This window comes from Nuphar pumila, chromosome 11 (genome assembly GCF_984573655.1).
Source record: "Nuphar pumila chromosome 11, dmNupPumi1.hap1.1, whole genome shotgun sequence".
Classification (NCBI taxonomy): Eukaryota; Viridiplantae; Streptophyta; class Magnoliopsida; order Nymphaeales; family Nymphaeaceae; genus Nuphar; species Nuphar pumila.
Window position 1 is genome coordinate 117,708,893 of NC_143259.1, and position 25,091 is coordinate 117,733,983.

A 25,091-nucleotide genomic window follows, 5' to 3' on the forward strand; every position below is an offset into this window, starting at 1 on the left:
CAACAGAGATCAGATCAAAGAGTAACGATTTACAGTAGAAATCATATCAGAGAGTAGCGTTTTACAGTAGAAATCAGATCATATAGTAGCAATTTACAGTAGAAATCAGATCATAGAGTAACAATTTACAGTAAAAATCAGATCAGAGAGTGTGTTGTCAAAGGGTGATCCAGAACGTAGACCCTCGAGAATGTGGACTCACGAGAATATGAAAAACTATTTATGATAAAACATTTTCGTCAAACGAATATCTTTTAGAGACTCTCATTTTTACAGAAGAGATCCCCAAAACATCTATATCGTTCATCGTCGAGTTCATTTTTCTGCTGCAAAGCTATTCTATGTGCAACTGATGATACATCATCTCTAAACAAATGAGCTTATTAGTAATGACAATCTACTACACCACTCTTCTCGGACTGAGGCTGATTCTTAGAGTCTCTAGCAATAATGCACTCTTGAGAATATGCTTCATAAACTTTAGCTCAGGCACTATCCCCTTGAAGGAGCCGATGAACTTCGACTCAAACAATGATATGAGTCACAAAAATGTGCAAATCTATTTACGAGAAGGCATTTTTGTCAAACGAATATCTATTTTATGAAAAAATATTTTTGTCAAACACATATCTACCTTTTTTATATGTTATTTTTATTATAAAATCATCACGGATAACATTGACATGAATTATCGCGGGTTCCAAGATATTTCTTCATACACACCGGAATACACAAATTTGTCTTCGGGGGAGAACACACAACACCCTCTCCAACTTGATCTTTCAAAAAAAAAAAATCAAATCTCATCCAATATCTGACCATATTTGATTGTGTTTAGTTGCATTTGGTAAGCCAAAACCATATCCAATTATAATAGGATGCCCAGATGGTTTTGATTTTTGGTTACCGAATCAGAACATGTAAAAATGCGGATCTGGTATTAGCTTTTTACCATCCGAATTTGAATCCGTCTAGCAAACATCCGATTTGTCAAATATGGTATTGGCAACATCCAATCCGAATCCATGTACATCCCTGGATACGTAACTAGCTGGATCCCGGTTCAGCAAAGTCCTTCATCCGTGTTCAATCTTCAAATCCATCGCTGAACCCGATTAGGCTAATCCGATTGTGTCGACCCAGACGTGACCCGAATCCGACCCGTTCGCAAACCCAGCTAAACACCCACACAGCGCTGGTGTTCATTGATCGGACTCTCTCTCTCAAAACGGATTCTGCAACCACCATGAAGCCTCTCCACCGACGCCCCACCGTCCTCCTCCTTCTCTTCATCGTTCTTACTTTCTCCCTCTTGATCTTCGCCATTCAACTCTCATTCACTCGTAAAATTAATTTCCCTCTTTTCCTCCCATTCCTTTCTCCATCTTCCTTTCCTACTCCTCAGTACCCTCTTTCTGATCCTGTTTCCTGACTGCCTTTGTAGGATCGAGGAGAAACGAGCTGAGAGAGAGGAGCGTTCTGAGGCTGTACCAATTCCAAAGCCAACTTCAGCAATGCGTGGTCAGTGCTTTCTTTACTCGATTTGATTCACACCCATTTCGTTTTTGTTTTTTCTGTGTAGATTTGGCCGAAAATTTGTACATCTTTCAATATGATATTCCTTCTGTTGCATAGATCCATGCCTATTTTCTCTTAACGTTTTTATTCCTCATCTTTGTATCTTTTTATTCTCTTTTTCTTCTTTTGGATCTTACCATGCGTGATTTGTTGGTAATCACGGATGGGTTTTTTGTCTTTACGGGTTTGAGCTCAAACAGAGACTTGGGTCTTCCTTATTTTGCTGTTTTTTTTTCTTCCTAGTGATTTGGAGAGTTGGAAAGTGGGTTTAGTTCCTTGATAAAGTCGTCACAGGAGCTTTGATTGGGCGCTTATAGGTGGGCATTTATGCATTAGTTTATAAAGTTCAACCCTTTTTCTACATTTGGCAACTCCAGTGATCCGGAGAGCTGAAAATCGAGAGTCATTGATTTTGCCACATTTTGATCTGGGTTCTTGAGCAGTGTGTCTAGTCCATGTGATTTTATAATAGCTTTTAATGCATCCGTTTGTTAATGGAGTTGGAAATTAGTTACGAATTTTCAATGGAGTTTCCCAAGCAATGATTTGAAGTGGTCTCTATGGTACAACCCAAACAATGATTTGAGTGGCCTTGAAGTTGGGCAAAAAATGACTTACCGAGATTCGCAAAATCCTTTTTTGAAATATGTGGGGACGCATATGCAAGTCTTGACCGTCCTTTTTCCGAGAGAAAGATAAAGCCGAGACAGTTTTTTCGATTTTTGTAGCTAGAATCGCACCACCGTGAATTAAGTATGCAAATAAGAATAAAACATGTATAAGCACCAATTGAAAGATTATATAAAATCAAAATAAATGAACTAAAGATATGAAAAATACCATTTTTGGACTCGAGGGTTTGTTTTGTTCTTTTTAATCCGACAACTCCTCCGCGTAGGTACGAGGGTTGTTGCATTAGTTCAGGAGCACCTCTGCGTAGTTATGATATCTTGAAAAGAAGGGGTATGACAAGGCTAGGGCTCGTTCTCTTTAAGGTCGACGCTCAGGCAGGGAATTTTCAGATGATCAGACTGTAGGGGTGAGCCCATAGAATTTTGACGAGATTCGGATCACTGAATTTTTCAGATTTAGATCCAATCCAAATAGATCCGAGTCTTATCGCAAATGGTGATAAGACTCATCTAAAAGAGTCCTTCCTTTATGAAAATACGCATGAGGGAAGGAGGATAGCATAGTTGGCAAACTCGGCGAGTCGACTCAGAAATTGCCTGAGTCAACCCGGATCGAATCCCAACTGGGTCACGATTCAGGAATGCCGATCCAACCCATTAAATAAAATTGCTATCATGTATTTTATTATTTTAATGCATAATTAAAGTCACTTGTTATGAAAAAATCTTATATTGTTCAATGAAAAAAGTTAATCAACAACAACTACGCCTTCATCCCAAAACAATTGGGGTCGGCGATATGAACCAAAAAAGAAAATCATTCTAGGTCTTCCACATGAATCCTTCTCCTCCAATCATTTCTATCCAATGCCATGTCCTCGGTGAGGTTTAAAGCATTTATATCCTTTCCTATCACCTCCATCCATGTCTTCCTAGGCCTACCCCGACCTCTTTTTACTAATATATTTTTCCATTTCTCCATCCTTCTAACTGGAGCATCATTAGGCCTTCGCCGAATATGTCCAAACCACCGTAAACGATTCTCTCTCATCTTATTTTCAATGGGTGCAATGCCTACCTTCTTACGTATCTCCTCGTTCCGAATCTTATCTTTTATTGTATTTCCACACATCCATCTCAGCATACGCATCTCAGCTACACTCATTTTTTCATGTATAATTATATGTTTTTGTAACTTAGCTATTGATATATTAGCTTGAAGTTTAGTTATTTTCATGTCTTATTCATGTGCTTACACTATAAAATATAGGTCCCAACTCGTTCGAGTCATCGAGTCAACCTGCTGACTCGGTGACCCAGTAGGCTTCCGATCCGAGCCCGAGTCATGAGTTTGCCATGTATGAAGGATAGGGATAAAAATGGATGGAGATAAGCCAAATAGCTTATCCCCTCACTCGGGTTATGGGACGGCTAAGTGTTTGGCATTCTCACGGTGGGATGACCAAACTGAAGGTCGTCCCAAGATAGCACAACCAAACCATGGGGCCGTCCCAAGCCAGGACTAACAAATTGGGGGCCATCCCAAGATGTGACGAGGCAAGATGAGGCAGTATCAGGCTGTACCAGATGAGACAAGACGAGACGACCCAACCAAGGGTGGCCGTCCCAAGGTGGGAATGGTCAGTCCAGTCAGGATGGAAGAGGATGACCCAGCCAAGGGGTCATCCCATGGTGGGACGACCAACCTTGGCTGGCCATCCCAAGGTGGGGATCATGCCGAGATAGCCTGACCTAGGGCCATCCCATGGTGGGACAACTAGGATTGGGGGGCAACAAAGCTTGGACACGATGTCACGTACTATGTTGTCCCATCAATGGTCTGCTGTCCTTGTAATACATAGGACATAAAGATGGGTCAGGGCACAAAAGGTTGTCGTCCCAGCCCATAACTAGGTCCAAATGGGGGGCAGGACGACATAGACAATGCTGTCCCATGGTCAGGACAACACACCATGTGTTGTCCTAACCCGAAACTGAGTGAATGAAACATGGGATGAGCAAGACAACACAAGAGTGGTGCTGTCCCACCCCATACTCGGGACAAGGCGAGAAATGCCCGTCTCAGGGTAGGACTTCCTAGGGTTTTGGGCATTTTGAAAAATTTGGGCCGTCTACAGATACCCCTCTTTGTCATTGATCGATGTGATTCGATTTATGACAAAGAAAAAGACACGCCCAATTTTTGAAACAACTTGGTTGCTGAGACCGTGCTTGGTCTCGCCGAATGAGGTTGGGCCAATATTTAGAGAGAAATCGGGTTGTGAAGACTGCGCTTGGTCTCGTCAAACGAGGTTAGGTTATTTTTTTTTTTTGCAGAAAAACTGAGTTGCCAAGACTGTGATTGGTCTTACCGAACGAGGTTAGGCCAATTTGAAAACCACTGGGTATTTGGACTGTTTGGGTCCCAACGAATGAGATCAGGGCAATGGTTTTGGAGAAAAACTCGGTTGCCAAGATCGTGCTTGGTCTTGCCGAACGAGGTCAAACCAGTTTGAAAACCACTGGGTTGTGGAGACCGTTTGGGTCTTGTAGAATGAGATTGAGCCGGTGTTTTTGGAAGATCACTAGGTATTGATCCAAACTTCTCTCAGGAGCTGGTGACTTTGGATGTTGTTGGGTAGGCTGTACTATATGATAAGGCATGATATTGCTGACTTGGTAAAAACTTACAACGACTGTTGACTCCCATCAACAACTTTATTCATGCAGGCGAGCATAAAATGTTGGGCATCAGGCGAGGGTAGCACAAGGTATGCAACTCCCTTTCATGCCTTTTAAGCTCATTTTGAACTTTGATGCCTTGGTGATGATTTTCTTGTTGAGAATTTATGGAGGAAAAACATCAGGAGTCTTACACCTCTTGTGGGTTCAAGGTTGCCCCAGTAAGGCCTTAGGGCGGAGGTCTCCTTTCTAGTATGATCAATTTAGACATAAGACTTCCTGCTTCAAGAAGGCGAGTCAGGTATACTTCGGTCAAGCGACATTAGGGAAAAAAACAAAGTTTTCTGTGTACTCCTCAGACTCAGGATCCCTATTGCTAGACTCTTTGGTGCATTATGATGCATGCAATAAACTTTTATGATATGCAATGTGACTCATGCATTTATAATAGAGTGGGGTAGCCTATGACAGTTATGAATGATTGATCATTTAGGGTCAAAGATTTGCTTTCTCTTTTCTCGCTTTCCCAAAGATTAGATCTTCCAGACAAGTTGATTCCTATTCATTTTCCCAGGTTGGTATAAGGTAGCGACACTCGTCTTCACAAGAATTTTTCTCCTCTAATTTCGCCTTTGCTTCAAGCAATTGGTATGAGATTAAGTTTCAAGGCATTCCCGTTGGGTCTCTTGGTCTCCATTAAGGCTTGAACTCTAAAGGACTAGAACTAGGTGAAAATGCATTCAAGTACACCTTTTTCCCTTAGGTAAGTTATTAGTCTTTATTTTTAGCTCGAAAGGGCTTATTCCTCACTCTTGTCATTCTTTGACTTGAGCCTTAGCAGCTATGGCTCTCATAGCTTCCTGGTCTAAAAGGGATGCTGCTATCTATCGGACCTTTGCCTCTAAAAGGCCATATGACTAGAGTCTGCCACCTTGCCATAGGTCTAAAGGTAAGTATAGACTTTCTCCTAGCACACAATTTTCTATTCTAACCTCTACCCCTAAGACAACCTCATGTTCGGAGCCTGCTACCTTGCCATGGGCTTAGAGCAAGTGTCAGCCTAAATGCACTTTTCTTTTTTTTGTGCTTTTTTTTTTTTTTGACATTTTTTTATTAAATTTTTTGCTTTTTTCATGATTTTTCAATATTTTTCCTTATTAAGATAAAAGAAAAAGATTCCTCAGGGGCCAACCTATGAGGCAGATTAGCATCGAAGGTATTCAACACCTAACCCTTTTTCTAAAGAGTTGGTCGCCTAGGTAAGTTTCCACTGGATCTACATTCATGCATTGATAATAATCCCATGCCCCTATAATTCATTTTTATAAACTCATGGGTTAGATCTATCATATTAAAATACCTTGGCCTCACTGTATCACTGCCTTATTTTTCTCCTAAGACTTGGATGTCTTATCTGATAGACTCTCGTGTGCAAGGATACACTTGCAGGAAGGACCATTTTAAAGAGAGTTGGATCTGTTTTGGGATAAGATTTCTGACCTTTAACAATCTTTCAGTGATATGCCTTGCATCACGATGAAGCTCTATGCTCTTCCTATGATCGTTGGAGTCTAGGTGAATTGGATTGTCAAGACTGTACTGGGTCTTGCTGAACGAGGTCTGACCAGTTCAAGGACAACTGGGGTGTAAAAACCGTTGCGGGTCCTACCGAACGAGGTCGAACCAGTGTCTATAGGTAAATCGGACCTTTAAGACCGTTTGGGTCTTGTCTAACGAGGTTGAGTTGGTTTGAAAGAAAATGTTTGGATGATTGACTGCTAAAGGTCCTTTCTTGTCTATGAGATTTGGACTTTAGATGGCTCTATGGTGCCTTATCCTTGGGTTTTAGATATGTTCAGACGCTTTTGACATGCCCCTATATGATTTTGATAGAAATGCGTCATTGTGAGTGATCAGAGAAAACAAAGAAAGTGGTTTGACAAAGGCTTCCTTAGTCTTGTTAATAGGAATAACATACTCCTGCAACAAAGATGATAGCTTGGACTCGGGAGAAAAAAATCTTTTGGATTTTCTTGCCTTTTCTCATTTTCTTGGATTTTTGGAATATTTCAATTTTTTGGATTTTTTTGGATTTTGAAAACTTTTTCATTTTTTTTGGGTTTTTCAAAACTTTTTCATTTTTTAAAGTTTTTTTCACTTTTTTTTTTCAAAAGCTATTTTACAGAATCCAGGTTTTGAAGGCTTACCTGAGGCCGTGGGATGATGACCCATGCATGATGTCTTTTCTCCTCCATAGCATTGTGGTTCTGCCTTGACTTGTTGTAGCCTTGCTCCAACAATGCTGACCTTCTTCAGGAGGAAAGATGAAATGGCTCAGATTGTTGTTCAACTTTTGAGATCCAACACTGAGTTCATACAAAGGAAAAGTTAATCATGTGTTTTTTGATGTAGCCCGACCTCTTACTGAGCTGCTGATGATAGACTCTTTTCTGAAGTGATCCTTTAGGACCCATGAGAGTTTTTCCTTTATACCTCTTTTCTGTTTAAGCCCCTTGTAGTCGGAAGCAGATCAGGTCATGCTGAACATGAGCGTTTTTGCTCATGCTAACATCGTGGCCATCTGTTTGCATTTTGGATGAATGCCACGTAGTTTTGTTGACTTTTTAGCTTTTCAAAATGCAAATCCGACGGCCACGATGCTGGCATGAGCAAAAACTCTTATGTTCAACATGACCTGATCTGCTTCCCTTGTAGCCTAGACCTTGGGTTCCCACTTTGGACACTGTTGGGAGAGTCTCTTATACCTTGTTGGCTTTTTCCCAATCTCTCAAAAGGTTGGTACCCCATGTGCAAGGGGATCCTCCTTCCATTAACACATTTTTGCACATGTTGATATAAGGGGTGACCCTTGAGGTGAGATTCTATGGGTCTTGAGACCTTCGGCCTTTTGGAGAGATCTTTGACTAACACCTGGGCCGAGTTGGATGATGCCACGTCTATGATTGAGGTACGTGATGAGGTCGTTTCCTCCTTTGACCCAACCATTGACATGTCAATTTGCTTCTTAGGTTGGGTCAACACAGGCCGGACATGAAAGTCATCTTTTTTTGCGATGGGCCTTTTGTGCTAGGATGTTGGGGGAGGAACCTGTTAAAAATAATGTATCATAACTTGACTAGGATTTTTTAGTTTTTTTTTTACTTTTTTTTTATTTTCAGTTAGGTTTGTATTGAACTAGTCAAAGCATTGACTAGTCAATACAAAAGAGTCGTTGGACTCCCAACGACTCTAAATAAAGCCATTGGGAGGCCAACAACGGGAGCCCAACGACTCTCTCCTCTCGTCCTCCTTTTTGTGTATAAATATGGGGTATGTTTTTTGTGTGGATTACAATCAATAAAAATACTATTTTTTCCTCTTGTTCTTGAAACTCATTTAGTGGGTATTTGTGTATGAACCTTTCTTGTGGTTCTTTTGAGTGTTCATTTCGGTATTTTTAGTGGAACTCTGAGTGTCCATTGTTGGTGATCCAGTGAATATCCTTGAAGGATCTCGTATTTTTACATGGTATTAGCGCTCAGTGATCAAGCTGAAAATTGTGTTCGGAACATTGGGAAGCATGCCACTCCAAATTTGAAAGTGTTGGAGCTCTCTTATATTTTCCATTTGAAGTGTTCGTGATTGGTGGCATTTGCGTGGTGGTAAAGTGATCGTGACTTTCACCATTACTCTTTTTCTTTTCTCTTCTCCTTCTCTATTCTTCTTTTTTCTTTTCTCTTCTCAAACCTTGTAAAAATCGATGACAATGATAATGTTACTATAAAACCCATTAAGCTCAATTACTCCAACAATATAACACGGGCTTCAATTATGAAACATCTTATATGAGAAAAAGGGTTGTGGGGATTAGTGGATGTGATTGATTTAGAACCTAAACTAATTCTAAAGGTGAGAAAGAGATACCTCTTACGGAGGTTGAGAAAAATAAGGTTATAACCACTTACGAGAAAACGTAGAAGGAATGGAGAACGAGATATGCCAAGATTCTGTCTTAGCTCATTAGTAGCGTCGACATCAAGAAGTGTTCAAGTCTTGCAAAATTTGAATATGCAAACAATGCATGGAATTATCTTAAGAGAATGTACTCTTTTAAAGATATTGCATGTGTGCAATCTACAAGATAATGTACGAAATATGGTTCAAAAGCACAAAAGCATTAGAAAATACTATAATACTTTGTCCGAATTATGGGAAGAGTTGATTCTTTTTGAACCAAATGGCATTGTTCAGAAGACATAAAACTCCGTCAAAATCAAATAGCTACAAAGCATTTTTTTCAATTTATTAATGGATTGAGATCGGAGTTTGAATCCACCAAATAAGCTCTTCTTCATCGAGGGAAAGTCTCTTCGATAGAACATACAATAGAAAATATAAGTATGGAGGAAAATAGGCTTAAAAGGAGAATATCATTGTGTGATGATGACTCGGTCCTAGCCGTATCTAGACTCAGAAACTATATTCGTACCTACAAACCCCCACACTATGGAAGAACAAATGATGAGAAGTAAGGAAATGAGTTTGAAAGAAATAAAGTTATTTGTTACTATTGTCGTGAATCGAAACATGTAAAAACATATTATCCAAAATTGAAGAAGCCCTATGAGAAGAAGGTTGTCTCTGTTTGACCTCCACAAAAATCAAGTGAACCATCCATTGGAAACATATCCTTAATGCAATTAGTGGAAGCACTTCAACCTCTACTTAAAGGAGCATCTTCATCCACTGGAGCCGCAGTCTCTTCCTTTGGCGTCTTCGATCCCGGTAAATTTCTTTGGCTTCTTGACTCCAATACATCTTTTCATATGACACTAAATAATGATATGTTATTTGAATGTCATAATTCAAGTGGGTTAAATGTTTTCACTGTCGATGAAACATCTCTTAAGATAAAAGGAATAATTTTTTTGAAAATATCTCTCAACTCAAAAAGATTTTGTATTCCACAAATTAGATATATTCTTAAACTTAACTTAAATCTTTTATCTGTTTCTCAATTATCTGACCATGGATGTAATGTTTTCTTCTTCTTTTGTGCTTGTCGAGTGCAAGATCGTCAGTTAGGGAAGCTGATTGGGGAAGGCCATAGAGGAGGCTTATACTACATGGATTTTTTGGAAATACCAAAGAATACATTTTGTTGTAATGTTTAGAAAGTGGATTTGGATCTATATCATAAGAGACTTGGCCATCCTAGTTTATCCAAGATCCAGTTTTTTTCAAAGATGGATTTTTTTTGTAATTTTGAAAATTTTACATGTGAAAATTGTATTTTTGGTAAAATAAAGAGATTACCTTTTCAAGAAAGGACCTTTGTTTCTTCTCGACCACTTGAGTTAATACATTCAGATGTGTGGGGACCTGCACCTATTATATCAAAGGGTGACTTTATGTATTATATAATTTTTGTGGATGATTTTAGGAGACACACTTGGATTTATTTTCTTAAACATAAATTTGAAGTTTTTTCACACTTCCAAATATTTTATAATCTAGTCAAAAATCAATTTAAGAATAATATTTTCATCTTTCGCACTGATTCAGGATGAGAGTTTTTATCAAAAAATTTAAAGATTATTTAAATCCATACGGTATCAACATTAAAACTCATGTCCCTATACCCCTCAAGAAAATGGTTTAGCTGAAAGAAAGCATAGACATATTATAAAAACAACAAGGACTTTACATATTACAAATCAAGTACCTAAAGTTTTTTGGGCTGAAGCCACTCTAACTGTAGTTTACCTTATTAATAGAATGCCATCCTCTTCCTTAAAAAATGTATCTCCTATTGATTTTTTTTTTAAACAAATCCCAGATTACTCTAGGTTAAGGGTTTTTGGATGCAAGCATTTCATTTTTTCTGAAAAAAATGACAAATTCTCTCATCGTGCCATTTTTAACTATAAAACAAAAAAGTTAAAAATGAAAAAACTAAGAAAATAAATGAGTATTTTTTTTGTTGGATTTAGTTTCAAAGATTGATAAGTGTGATATTGATGAAAACCAAGAAGTTAAAAATGATATGATAAGTGAAGAATCATCCTATAATGATCACGATTGTATTCAATATTCTAGGCGTGATAATTTAGAACATCTATGTGCTCTCGAAAAATATACCATTAATGAAAAACATGAAGGGCTACAAATAAGGTCATCTAGAAAAATCCCTAGAAAATTTATGTCCTATGAGTCCTTTTCACCTAAGTATCAAACCTACATTGCATTAATACATTCTTATATAGAACTTTCTAACTATGCTGAAGCAAAGAAACATCCTGAGTGGGTAGAAGCTATGACAGTAAAATTAAATGCCTTAGAAAAGGCGAATACTTGGACTATTCAAGACATTTCACAGTTAAAACTAGTGACAAAACTCTTGAAAAGTATAAATCCATATTAGTTGCTAAGGGATATTCGCAAAAGTATGGAATAGACTATGAGAAAACTTTTGCTTCAATTGCTAGAATGATTACAGTTAGGACCTTAGTAGCTCTTGCCTCTGTAAAAAAATGGCTTATATATCAAATGAATGTCAAAAATGCATTTCTTAATGGAAAGTGAAAAAGTTTATATGGAATCGTTACCTTTCATTGTTATCCCTAAAGGAAAAGCTCTTCATTTAGATAAGGCCCTCTATGAGCTTAAACAAACACCAAAGGATTGGTATGACAAGTTTAGTCAAGTTATGATTGAATTTGGTTTTCAATCTTGTTTGACTGACACAACTTTGTTTGTTAAGATTTCTGATGAAGATATTATTATCCTTCTCCTCTACGTAGACGATATGATGATCATTGAAAGTGATAAACATAGAGTTGAAAACATTAAAAGGTTTCTCAAAACACATTAGTTTTTTAAACTTTTTTCTTGGTATAGAAGTTGCTTATTCTTCTAAAGGCTATTTGCTGACTCTATCTAAGTTTGCTTTAGATCTATGGCACACAGGCTCTTCTAATATGGCACTGCACCCGCGTCGCACCCGCACGTGGGCGGGTGCGACACTTGGACACAACTTCCTTTATATTAAGTGAAGTCAACCACACTGAGGTCAATTTCTATCCAAAAATAGATTCAGTTAGCCCTAATCAAGTCCATTTTTATCTATATTATATATAAATACATAAATGCACACAAATACACGTAGTGCTATGTCACAGGGATTCGGCTAGCAGGGTGCCGCACCCGCGTCGACGTGACTCGACGCGGGTGCGGTCAACCCGTTCCTGGGTGCGTTGACCGCACCCAGGGTCATTTCGGTCCATTTTTTTGGATTTAAAAAAAAAAAAAATGCCCTACGAAATGGGCTGTGGAATTTAAAAAAAAAATCTGCTGACAACTGCTTGTTGTTGCTGCTCTTGTTTTATAAAGGGGCACTTGTGTCCACAACATCTGACGAGCTTTGTTGGCATCCCATGCTATTCATGCCTCCAAACAATTAATTCGCAGTGTTGGAAAACATACTGTTAACTTGGAAATGATGATCCATCTTCCTCAAAAATTAAAACCAAAATTCAAGAGCCTTTTGAAGTCTTTATCCTTCAAGGCTTCAACGATCCAGATCCTTCTTCGTCAAGGATTTTCTCTCTCCATAATAAATGATAATGGTGGTGGTAGCCTTGGTGGCTATTAGTATTCACTTTTCTCCTGACGAGATGGGTGCTCTAGCCGTAGCCTTGTGTAGACCTCTCTTTTCCACATGTCAAATCCAATAAATTTCTTTTAGCTGTCATCTGTGTGCAACTGTATATAAAATAAAATTTGAAGAACCCTAGGCAGTGGCGTGGCAGTGGCGGTGGAGTCGTAGGCCTCGTGAAGACTCTCTTCAACAAACCACATCAAACCTTTGCTAATATTTTTTTTCGTTGGAGTTTCAGACATGATTGAATCATGACAGTCACAGTCAGCAGAACGCAGCAGGCTGGGTCGATCAAATTGCCAATCCTTTCGGTTCATCAATTTTGTCTCGTTGCGCCAAAGTACACAAGCAGAACGTGGGTAACAAGTCTTCAAACAAACACCAACAAAAAAAACTGGACCCCTGACCCGCGCCGGGGGAACCTACGGTATATATATATATATATATATATATATATATATATATATATATATATATATATATATATATATATATATATATATATATATACATTTTTGCCCCTACCGCACTCCCGCACCCGGGTTTTTTGGAAGTGTCGAATCCCCGCACCCGCAAATTTTGAAGTTGGGAAAGAAATGACTTACCCGGATTTACATCCTTTTTTGAAATATGTGGGGACGCCATATGCAAGTCTTAATCGTCCTTTGCATGAGAGAAAGGTAAAGCCCAGACAGGTTTCTCGATTTTTGTGACTTGAATCACACCATCGCGAATTCAAGTATGCAAATAAGAATCAAACGTGTATAAGCACCAATCAAAAGATTAAATAAAATCAAAATAAAGATTTGAAAAATATATTTTTCGGACTCGAGAACCTGTTTTGTTCCTTTTAGCTCTTTTTAGTCCAACAACGTCTCCACTTAGGTACGAGGATTGTTGCAGTAGCTTCGGCAACACCTCTGCGTAGATATGACAACTTGAGAATAAGGGGTATGGCAAGGCTAGGGCTCATTCTCTTTAAGGCCAGCGATCGGATAGGGAATTTCAAGATGATTAGACTGTATGAGTGAACCCCTAATTATAGAATTTTGAGCGAAATCTGGATCATTGGATTTTGTGGATTCAAATCCAATCCAAATAGATCTGAGTCTATCCCAAATGGAGATAAGACTCATCCAGAAGAGACCTTCCCTCCTGAGAAACGCTCAAGAGGGGAGGAGGATAGGAATAAAGACCGATAGGGATAAGCCAAATGGCTTATCCCTTCACTCGGGTTATGGGATGACTAAGTGTTTGGCTGAGGGCCGTCCTAAGATAGGACGGCCAAACCATGGGGCCGTCCCAAGCTGGGATGGCCAAATTGGAGGCCGTCCCAAGATGGGATGAGGCAAGATGAGGCGGAACCGGGTTGGACCAGACGGGTCATCCCATGGTGGGAAGGACAACCTTTGGTGGCAGTTCCAAGGTGGGACCAGGCCAGTCCAGTCTGGCCATCCCAAGGTGGGGATCTAGCCTGACCTAGGGCCATCCTATGGTGGGATGGCTAGGACCGGGGGTGACAAAGCCTGGACACGATGGACGGGGACGGTGTGCCGGCCCATCTATGGACTGTCGTCCTTGTAATACATAGAACAAAAAGATGGGTCAGGGTCCCAGCCCATAACTGGGACCAAAGGGGGGCGGGATGACACATACAGTGTCGCCCCATGGTCAGGACGACACACCATGTGTGTCCGAGCCCAGAACTGAGTGAATGAGACATGGGACGGGCAGAATGGCACAAGAGTGGTGCCATCCCAGCCCATACCCGGGACAAGGCGAGAAATGTCCATCTCGGGGTAGGACTTCCTAGGGTTTTGGGGCATTCTGAAAAATTTGGGGTGTCTACGGATTCGTATACAGAATTTGGTCTCTTTTACAACATCTGTTTCTTCACAGTAACTTTGAGAGTTGAAAATCGGGTATGAGATGCCAATGAGCTGCCCAGACCTTGATTTGAATCCTTATGCAATTGTTTCTATTTTGTTGGGTCTGTGTGGTTTTGGTGCAAGTTTCATCTCCCAATTATCTTTGAGAAATAAATTTGTAAGAATTTTGAGAAATTAAGGGGATCTTTCGGCATGCCAATAGAAACTCAGTTGTATGTCCTAGTGCGTAGGCTGAATTGAATTTATTCATTTTCAAGTTGCAGTTTAATCATTATAAGATTTCCTATAAGAGCAGTGAAGTTCAATTCACTGCTTAATTGATTTGGTTCGAGTTGGTTCTCTACAAAATAACAAATGTAGATGCTGATGTTGCACAATAAGATCAATCATCTTAAGTTCTTGAGGTGTATGAAACTTCTAATTCTATATGTCTGGCCATGTTCTAACTGTTAGATAATATCTAGGCAAACAAAGGCCTTGGTCTTACTGCAGAAATTGTTGATCACTGCAAGCTGATCCTTAAATTTCCTGAAGGGACAAACAGTACCTGGGTAAGCTCCTGGTGTGTTGTGGCTTTTTATTTTTTGGTACATCAGTTGGGACATATGTTGTCTGACTTTTCACATACTCTATCTGGCAGTACAATGAACAGTTCAAAATATATGAACCCCTTGAGTATCCGTATGATGTTTGTGAGGCTATTATGTTATGGGAACAGGTAATGCCATTCTTTTAGATGGGTGCCATATTTTTTCTGTTGAGTTATGTATCCTAACATTCAAGAATTGCAGTACCGGAACATGACTACAATCTTGACAAGGGAATATCTAGATGCTCGGCCTGATGGTTGGCTAGAGTATGCAGCAAAAAGGATTGCACAATTGTATGTTGGTAAAGACCTTTACTGGTTTTCCTTAGCTTCCTAAGATCAAATTTTGTAGTCTCATGGAGATTCCAGAATTAACTTGTTTGATTATGTTGACTATAGAGGGGACGATAAATGCTACAACCGTACGCTTTGTGAGGAGCACCTTGAATTGGTTCTGCCATCCAAACCACCTTTCTATCCACGCCAATTTAGGACCTGTGCAGTTGTTGGAAACTCAGGAGACCTTCTACAGACACAGTTTGGACAAGAGATTGATGCACATGATGCTGTTATTCGAGATAATGAAGCACCAGTTAATGAGGTATACATAATTAACCTTTGTTCTTTCTTTTATTTTCGGGTTTTGATGGATAATATTTACTGAAGTAACTCAGAGCACTGCTCGATTGGTGACTATCCATGCGGCTCTGAAACTATTGCAGTTGGTGAAGTATTATTTTCTATAATGTGGTGGTTGCAATTTAGTTTTAATTAGAGCTAAAAGCAGTAGGTGGTGTCTAGGTGGCAAAACCCCCATCCTTTCCTTTAACCACATGGCCATAGGTGATGATTATGTTACTGGGAAATCCAAAGTTATAAAAATTTAAATAAAAATATAATATCATTACTGTTTATTATTATCTTATAGACTTATACTGTCTAAAGACAATGTATCAATTCTGATAAAGAATTTTAATTTCCAAAAGTTGCCCCAGCATTGGAAGACCAAAACAAGCGCTAAACTACTTGCTGGTCACAACTGACAAATAGTCGAATGTGGTTCAATATGTCGTTGGTGACTTTGCTTTGTTATTTTTCCTTTTCTTTCCTTTTTCCTTGTTTTCTTTGTGTTTGGCGGTGTATGATTGCATATTAGCACTTAGGTATTGCACTCTATACTGAACATGAAGCAACACTGCAAGGCTTGCTATATAGATTATTATTTGCCTTTAGTTTCTTGTCTTCTTTTTGTTCCTTAGGTCAAGATATAATTTTGACAAGATTCATATCTATAAATTTTTAATAAACTTCGCTGTTATCAGCAATCACATTGAAAATATGACCTGTATAGTGCTTTTTCTATTCTAACAGAAAGACCAGTGCTCATATTTGTGCCTTTACTTAATTTCATACTACAGTACTTTGACCATGTTTGTTCTGCATTTATATGATTGTAGAAATATGCAAAGTATGTTGGGTTGAAGAGGGACTTCCGCCTAGTAGCAAGGGGTGTTGCCCGCAACATGATTGCTGTTGTCAATGGATCTGGTAAGCTTGTTATTCTGGTATTTGAATTACTCTTGCTTGAAGTGAGCACCACAATCTTATTGATTGTATTTATGTAATGTTTGACAATATTTTTTATTTTTTATGCACTTCTTTTTTATTTTCTTATTCCCTATTTGATGTTTCCTTTGAATTTTAGTTTTTGTATAGTCCATCAATGCGATTTGACTTGAAATGCTTGCATGTGATGCATGTGACAATGCCTTTGAGAACGTATAATATACATATGTGTGTGTCCATCTCATTGCTCATATGCTATGTCACATTGATACGGATGTGGTGGAAACAGGATATGCACAGGCTTGGATTGTACAAATGGCAATTTCTGTAAAACAGGATTCGGGGATACGGGTATATATATCTGTGTGTGTGTGTGTGTGTGTGTGTGTGTGTGTGTGTGTGTGTGTGTGTGTGTGTGTGTGAATGATGGTTACATTGTTGGTGATAGTGGCAGACTGGATGTAAGTGGTCTGGTCGGAGGTGCAAACTTTATCCACACTGGAGTCAACTTTTTTAGTTCTAAATCTAGTGTTTGATTAATTGTTTGGCCTAAAAAAGATGGTCAAATGAGTCAAATATGGTTATAGATAAAAAAGGGTAGGGGTTTATGAAAGGCTTAGTCAAATAATATTATTTGGTTGAGACATTGATGCAGTGGGGGTGTCGGCTTCCTCGTTCCTTGACGATCCTTGCTGGTGGCGATGAAGGCACGACTCTTTGATGCAGCCTTCACGAGTTTTGATGGTTGTTGTGAAAGGCACGGCCCACACAGTCGTGCACATAACAAATGGAATAGCAATGCCCACGAAGCTTGATTTTATTTCAATCAAATGTTAACCAAACCATATGTTGAATATTAAAGAAGACTAAAGACAAAACTCTGAACAATATTAAGCAAATGAAAGAACGACTGGGGAAAAAGGGAACAAATGCTGAAAGAAAAGCCAAAAAGAAAGACTGCCGTATTCTCCAAAAATCTGTCCTCCTGCACGCAACCCTAGATGAGGCTTTTAAAAGCCCCACCTGGATCCGGGTCACGGGTCACGGGTCATGCAGTATGGGTCTGGGTTCATCCTGCCCTGCATCATTCTCCCCTGGTGGGATAGAAGTCTGCTCTGACGACTTGTCTCCACGGTAAGCATATAGATCAGACACATTAAATGTAGGAGAAAGATACCAAGTTTCAGGCAGCCCAAGGAGGGAAGATCGGTCAGATAGGCCCGCTAGCCGAGGCAACCCGGTCTCCTTGGTGGGAAGGAGAACTATCCTATGACCCTTAAAGACAAATGTGTAAGTATTCCTACGGCCATCATGGGTGGTCTTACGGTCAAACTGCCAAGGACGTCCCAATAGGATGTGACAAGCACTCATAGGCGCCACATCACACCACACTTCATCGTGGTAATGCTCCCCCATGGAGAACCGAACTAGACAACGCAGGGTGATGGGCACCTCGTTGCTTTTCTTGAACCTTGCCATTTTATAAGGTTGGGGCAATTTTTTCGTATTTAGGTTCAAGGTGGACACGACACTCTCAGACACCATATTCTTGCACGCCCCGATATCAATGATTAACATCACACGCACGCCCTTCACAGTTGCATCGGGTTCTAAAAATATTATTTCGCCACCATTTTGTTGGGGCCGACTCTCGGGATGTGGTCAACACATGTGCTGCCATCGAACTCTACGACTTTCACCTCATCATTCCCCTCAACAAGCGACTCACCCTCGCTCTCACTATCGAACGCAGACTCAACAATGCCCTCTGCTAGATGGGTGTTCTTACTCATGGTGGGACACTTGGACGCAATGTGACCTAACTCTTGACACCTAAAACAACGAACGGTGGACTCACTAGGTTTACCCTTGGATCTGGTGTGGTACGCAGGTCCAGACTAATCGGGTTTGCTAGGGTCGACTCCTGGGGTGGACTTTGAGTCTTCTTTCCTAGGGGAGCTCGCTCCCCTGGTTGGGAAACTCGACTTTGGGTGACTGGACTGATCACTACGGGAAGTCCTATGTTCCTGCCTCTTTTTCAGTTTCTCTTCTACATTCATGGCATAACCACTTGCCTGATCTAATGACTAACTGTGATACAACTGAAGTCGTCAGAAATAGCAAGACGGAGACCAAAAATATACCTCGTGACTTGTTGGTGGGCGGTCTCCTCGATCTGCACTTGTAGGGAAAGACGATGGAACTCAGCAGTGTAATCCGCCACAGTATTGGTGCCTTGATGCAGGGTCATGTACTCTTTGTAGGCTCTCTCGACGTGATCTGACGGCACAAACTGAGACTGCATCAACCGCTGCATTTCTTCCCAAGTCTGTACGTGCCCTAATCCCTGTCGCTCCCTCGACCTTTGCAGCTCAATCCACCATGTCTGTGCTAGTCCTCTCAACCGAGTAGAGGCTAGGGAGACACGACAGTGCTCGACGACCTCGTGGTACTCGAAGAAGAACTGGACGACATATGACCAATTGGAGAACTGCTCCGCATCGAACCGACCTGCGAACTCTGGAAGCTCCAACTTCACCCCGTACGTGGAGGGGCGCTTTGGTGCTCTCTGCTGACGGGCCTCCACTGTGCCTGCAGGGTACTCGTTCCAAAAAGTATCATTGTCCCACACTGCTCTATCATCGCGGTTCTGCTCGCCTGGCTGCTGGTGCTGTGGTACTCCGACGACGTGTGGACGACGCTCAGGTCGCGCTGGTCCCTGCTGAATCTGCCTCGGTCTGGCTGGCCCGCGGGTGGGGGCCATCTGTGGATGATGTTGTTGCATCGGGATGTAAGGAGGTCCTACTAAAGGCGGACGAGTTTGTTGGGTCTCGAGCTCTAAGTGGGTAGGAACGGGGTAAAACGGGTTTGGGTTATGACAAGGGTGTTGGACCTGGTTTTGGATCGATAAGGGGTTAATGGGTTGGTTTGAGTTCGGGTATCTGGTTGGGTTGGTATAGGACTGAGATGATTCGCCCGACTGGATATGGATCGGGCCTAATCCTAAACTATTCGTCGGACCCAAATTTGGATAGGTTGGATCGGGGATCGAGTTGTGGGGGTAAAAGGCTTGGTTTGAACTCGATCCACGATCCATATGATTATGGATCTGGTTTTGACCCGGCTCAAAATCAAACTGGAGTTCCGTCCGGGTCTGATACAAGTTTAGGTTGGTATAGGATCCGTTTTGGGGTTCAAAATTAACGGGTTGGGGCGGATTCGTAGGAAACTGCGAACCAAACCCAACTGGGCAGACTGGGTAGGAGGGTGTTAGACTCGGACCCGCTCTCGAGAACCCAAAGGGTATTCCTCGGTAACCGGGTCTGGACTCAATTAACATAGGGTCTTGACCGGTCCATGAGAGGTCAGATCCAGCCCACAAAGGGTCATCCCCCTTAACCCGCGGGTGGGTTGTGAAAGTACCCCTGCGTGCAGGTGCTGGGAAGGTCGAGAGACCCTCCTCAGCCCGGGCTAAGGCTGGCGCGTCGGCTGCCTGACCCGGTGACACGGTCGGGCCACGCGGGTCGTGCCCGACCTGCAGCCCCTACTGCGTGGGTTGGTGCTAGGCAGGCGCACCCAAACTGCGGTTGGGGAGCCCCGCTTCGGTCTGGTCCGACATCACGTTCGGGCCACGCGTGCCGTGCCCGACCTGCATCCCCTACTGCGTGGGTCAGTGCGAGGCAGACACACCCAAGCTGCCACTGGGACCCCCCTCTTCCCCCAATTGAGTGGTCGTCTCGCCACAGGCCATCATCGATACCTCGGAGTGGGGCGATACGAGGCTGGCGTTCCTGCGCAGTTCCCTCCCTGCGTTTTCTGATGGCGCGACAGCCTGAAGAGTTGGTTGGGCTGGACTGTTAGCCACCGCTTCAACGAGGATGCCAGCACTGCCGCCCCTAATCGGATCCATTTGCTGTGTAGAAGGCATAGGTGTTGCCACCGACGACTCGATCCTCGCAACCCGATTTTCGACCCCATCAAGTCGTCAGGGTATGCCGGCCACGTCCCCGCTGATACGCAGCACATTCTCTTGCATCTTCGTCATCATTTCCATCATCCGCAACATTGGATCTGCGTTGCCGACATCCTCCTGCTCGATTTCCGTCGCCGGATCGCCCCTCATCTCCGAACCCATCTTGCTGACGAGGGGAAAGGCGCTGGCTTTGATATCACTTTGATGCAGTGGGGGTGTCGGCTTCCTCGTTCCTTGACGATCCTTGTTGGTGGCGATGAAGGCACGACTCTTTGATGCAGCCTTCACGAGTTTTGATGGCTGTTGTGAAAGGCATGACCCACACAGTCGTGCACAGAACAAATGGAATAGCAATGCCCACGAAGCTTGATTTTATTTCAATCAAATGTTAACCAAACAATATGCTGAATATTAAAGAAGACTAAAGACAAAACTCTGAACAATATTAAGCAAATGAAAGAACGACTGGGGAAAAAGGGAACAAATGCTGAAAGAAAAGCCAAAAAGAAAGACTGCCGTATTCACCAAAAATCTGTCCTCCTGCACGCAACCCTAGATGAGGCTTTTAAAAGCCCCATCTGGATCCGGGTCACGGGTCATGCGGTATGGGTCTGGGTCCATCCTGCCCTGTATCAGACATAAATGGGTTGGATAGGGTCAAACCGTGCTGGATATGGTTTGACCGTATCCTGTTCGCATCGGAACCACATCTGTTCGGCACATGTACAGTGTGCCAAAAAGGCGTATCCCTGTGACATAGCTCATCTATGATATTCTTGTATACCCCATTTTGAATGGACTGAGACCTCTTTTTCCGGCTTAAGACATAGATACAATTGTTATTGTTTGCAGAGAGGGTGCTCAATTTAAAGGTAAAAGCCCGACTTATTAAGGTTCAGTTTCATGTTCATGTCTTGTATTTTATACTGTTCTTGTTGATAAACATTTCCAGCTTGATGAAAGGGGACTCGTTCTTTATTTCCCTCATGTTTTTGCCCTTTGCTCTCGACTCTCATTCTTTCATTGGACACACTTTTCTTTTTGGTTTTTCAGTTCATTAACTTCATCATTCCTTAAAAACACTTTCCTTTAAAATTCTAAACAAATATTAGTCTTATGCTATGTCACATGGGTGCGGGTGCGGCACTTTCAAAAACCTTGGTGCGGGGGTGCTGCAAAAAAAAAAAAAAAAAAAAAATATATATATATATATATATATATATATATATATATATATATATATATATATATATAAGCGGGGGTTCCCCCGGTGTGGGTCCCGCTGGGGCAATTTTTTTTTTAAAAAAAATCAAAAAATGGACCAAAATGATCCTGGGTGCGTTGACCGCACCCAGGGATGGGTTGACCGCACCGGGTGCTGCACCCGCATCGCGTCGACGTGGGTGTGGCACCTGTTTGGCCGAATCCCTGTGACATAGGTCTTATGTTTGATGGCTCATGGGTTATGTTGTACTCCACAATGACTATGTCTGCATGTGATGTGATTTATTGCTTTTAAAAATCATGTGCATATTCTCAGTCCAGATTGGACTTATGTGCATAACATTTGATTTTGCAGCTGATGAGGTTCTAATAATCAAAAGTTTGACTCACAGAGACTTTAACACAATGATAAAGGTATGATTAGTATAGATCTTAGGAAAAGAGTCAGTCTATCAACTTATACTGTATTGGTGGTTGGTTTTCCTCATGCATGGTCATTAATATTTGCTTTTTAGGCTTTTAGCTTATCATGTATATATAGTCAATTGGTCATGTAAAAGTCTTACATCCGTACCATGTCCACAATATAAACTCTATCTGCCTTAAAGAAGAGATTAGAAAAGGAAATCCTATGTTGGATTTGTTTTATCTGTTAATGTAACTTTTGCATGTTATGCAGACACTTCCAAATCCCGTTTATCTTTTTCAAGGTATTGTACTTAGAAAAGGTGCTAAAGGAACTGGAATGAAATCAATTGAACTAGCACTCTCAATGTGTGATATTATTGACATATATGGCTTCACAGTTGATCCTGGCTATACAGAATGGTAGGCAAATACATTTTAATATGCTTGTAGGTATCTAGTCATCTTTGGCATTCTTTTTATGCATATATGTATACCATGTAGGACACGCTACTTTTCAACACCAAGAAAGGGTCACAACCCACTGCAAGGGAGGGCTTACTATCAGCTTCTTGAGTGCCTTGGTGTACGTCTCTCTCTCTCTCTCTCTGTGTGTGTGTGTGTGTGAAGTTTGATTAATTTGGTGGGAGAATTGAACAGGTTATTAGAATTCATTCACCTATGAGGGCAAGCCGGAAACAAGATTGGTCAGATGTGCCTGGCAGAGACATGATAAAAACTGCCCATGCTGCTGCACTGCATTTAAAGAGAAGTGACGATGGTATGGAAGGGTTGGGACAATTTGGGAGTTGTAAGGTGTGGGGCACTGCAACCTCAGGAGTCGGCAAGATTTCAGGATCAGCTGATATGACTGACACTCGTAAGAATTCAAATTACATGAAGTGGGAAGTAATGTCATTAGAAAAACTTAGGAGAGAAGCACAAGAACACTATACAGAAATGGAGGGTGTCTCCCTGTATAAAATGGATGGCAACAGATTGGATGATCTTGTGTGCGTGAGACATGATTGGAAATCAAAGGTGTAGGTGATGAGGCACTTTCTAGCTGTCATTTTTTGTTAATGGCTTTACCATATACAAGTAGCGAAATGGATGTCTGGGTTTTGGTTAATGGGTCCACGGAGCAACTATCTTCAATACAGCACATGATCAAACCCTTGCAATCCAATGGATTGCTTGATCTTAGCTCATCACTGGAATGACTTAATCCCAAGATGGGCCTACTCAATATCTCAACTCTTTAGTATATGGATTCAAATGTACATGCTGTATAAGTTGTAGTTGTTCACTCGGTCATGATGTTTAATGTTTTCAATTTCCTGCGGTTTTATGGATTGTCTATTCTTTCATATTCATTGTGATATGTAATTCAGTCACAAGACTAATTTTAGCCAGTTGGGCTTTCTTGTATTGGTAGAAATGCTTTTTCTCATGGTACGTGCTGCTTTTACCCTGTATTTTCATGCTGCCGAATCACATTCAAGTGGATAAACAGGCAAAAATCTCCTTTTTTTTAAGAGTGTAATTTATCTGGATTGCATAAGATTTAGAGTTTGATTTCACTTCTAATTATAAGATGCAATAGGGACTAACTTTTTAATAAACTGCTAAAAAATGTCATGTCCTTTTGCTTGCTTCCTGCAAAAGAAAAAGAATCATGTTTGACAAAGTTGTGAATTCTGTTATTTTGTGGATTCTTTATGCTGGTGGTAATGTTGGTATTGACAATGGGGATGCAAATGGGTCACTTCCAGGATGAAGATTTTGCACTTTGACTGTTCCAAAATTTGAAACCCCATGTATATAGCTGTTTTGGATCCGAAGCATTTGCATCCCTAATTGACAAGTGTAGTAATGATGTTGGTTGTATCTTGTCATTATTAAGAGCATCCTGCATAGCTTGCTTCACCAAAAAATCTTCCACTCAGGCGCTTTCAAAGCAGATTCCAGGATCAAAGCACTCAATTATCATCTCTACGATCAAAAGATAATCGATGTGAACCATCAAACTAAGAGCGGCTAAAGCAAAGCGTTTAGGAACTGTTTTGGGTGAAAGGCATCGGAGAGATTTGGAGAAATGAAGGTGTTCCAATTCTTCAAATTGGCAAATACATCCTATTTTGGGGTGCATAAATGAAAGAGCAAAACTGTAAGCCGTCTCTTCAACTCCCCATAAGATTCTGTAAAACATCTCCCAAACAACCACTTTTGAGAGGATTGTGACCCACCATCCCGATTCCACAGCTCCTTACCCAACTACTAGCTCCCAAACGGAGCATCGAGGCAAGCCATTTGATGATATCAAAAGATGCAAAAAATATAATCTATAACAGCTATATTACTACTCACATCTCACATCAGAAATGCTTCAAAGGCACCAATCAAGTGAAAAACTTCTCACAGCAGAAGCTTTAGGAACCAGATGGATTAGTTTGACATCTAGGAAAACAGCCTAAGCAACGATTAGGAAAGACGATCAAAACACATGAAAAAGTATAAGAACGTAACAATGACTGGAACTATACATGCCACTGTAAAACCAATCAAGAACTTGACAATGCTAGAGCTATACATGCTTGCCATTGTAAATCTGAGTATCTTTAGTTGCTTCGTCAAATGGTCCTTCAACAAGCATCATTCAGTGGTGCTTTTTGCTGGAGCAGTGCAGTGTAGGTGCTTGCATAAAGGTGCTTCGGTTTGGTGCTCGCCCGCCTGCAAGTTAGAAAGATCATGCCTAAAATATTGGAATGCAACATATATGCATTTTAGAAAGGGAAAATAAACTAAATTGCAGTACCCAGTTTGTTTGCATTTGGGCAACCAACAGCAGCTGTTGTGAAATCAAAGATAAATAAGCAAGTAAACATGTTGG

At 41.0% G+C, this 25,091-nt stretch overlaps 1 protein-coding gene across 1 annotated transcript; it reads left to right on the forward strand.

The window, feature by feature from the left end:
- The first annotated feature begins 1,212 nt into the window (after positions 1-1,212).
- On the forward strand, positions 1,213-23,385 carry LOC149823087 (sialyltransferase-like protein 1). Its single transcript, XM_089980539.1, has 11 exons — positions 1,213-1,343; positions 1,445-1,521; positions 14,906-14,992; positions 15,082-15,159; positions 15,233-15,324; positions 15,430-15,631; positions 16,488-16,578; positions 22,149-22,207; positions 22,473-22,621; positions 22,703-22,784; positions 22,859-23,385. Exons 1-11 carry the CDS (start codon positions 1,247-1,249, stop codon positions 23,243-23,245), a joined length of 1,401 nt encoding a protein of 466 aa, XP_089836665.1. The 5' UTR covers positions 1,213-1,246; the 3' UTR covers positions 23,246-23,385.
- The last annotated feature ends 1,706 nt before the right edge of the window (positions 23,386-25,091 follow it).

What these genes read in the sequence shown, in the direction of transcription:
- LOC149823087 (XM_089980539.1), top strand. Translation starts at nt 1,247, where the DNA reads ATGAAGCCTCTCCACCGACGCCCCACCGTCCTCCTCCTTCTCTTCATC. An exon ending in GCCAACTTCAGCAATGCGTG is followed by an intron (nt 1,522 to 14,905) that starts GTCAGTGCTTTC and finishes GATAATATCTAG; the next exon opens with GCAAACAAAGGCCTTGGTCT. An exon ending in ATGAAGCACCAGTTAATGAG is followed by an intron (nt 15,632 to 16,487) that starts GTATACATAATT and finishes ATATGATTGTAG; the next exon opens with AAATATGCAAAGTATGTTGG.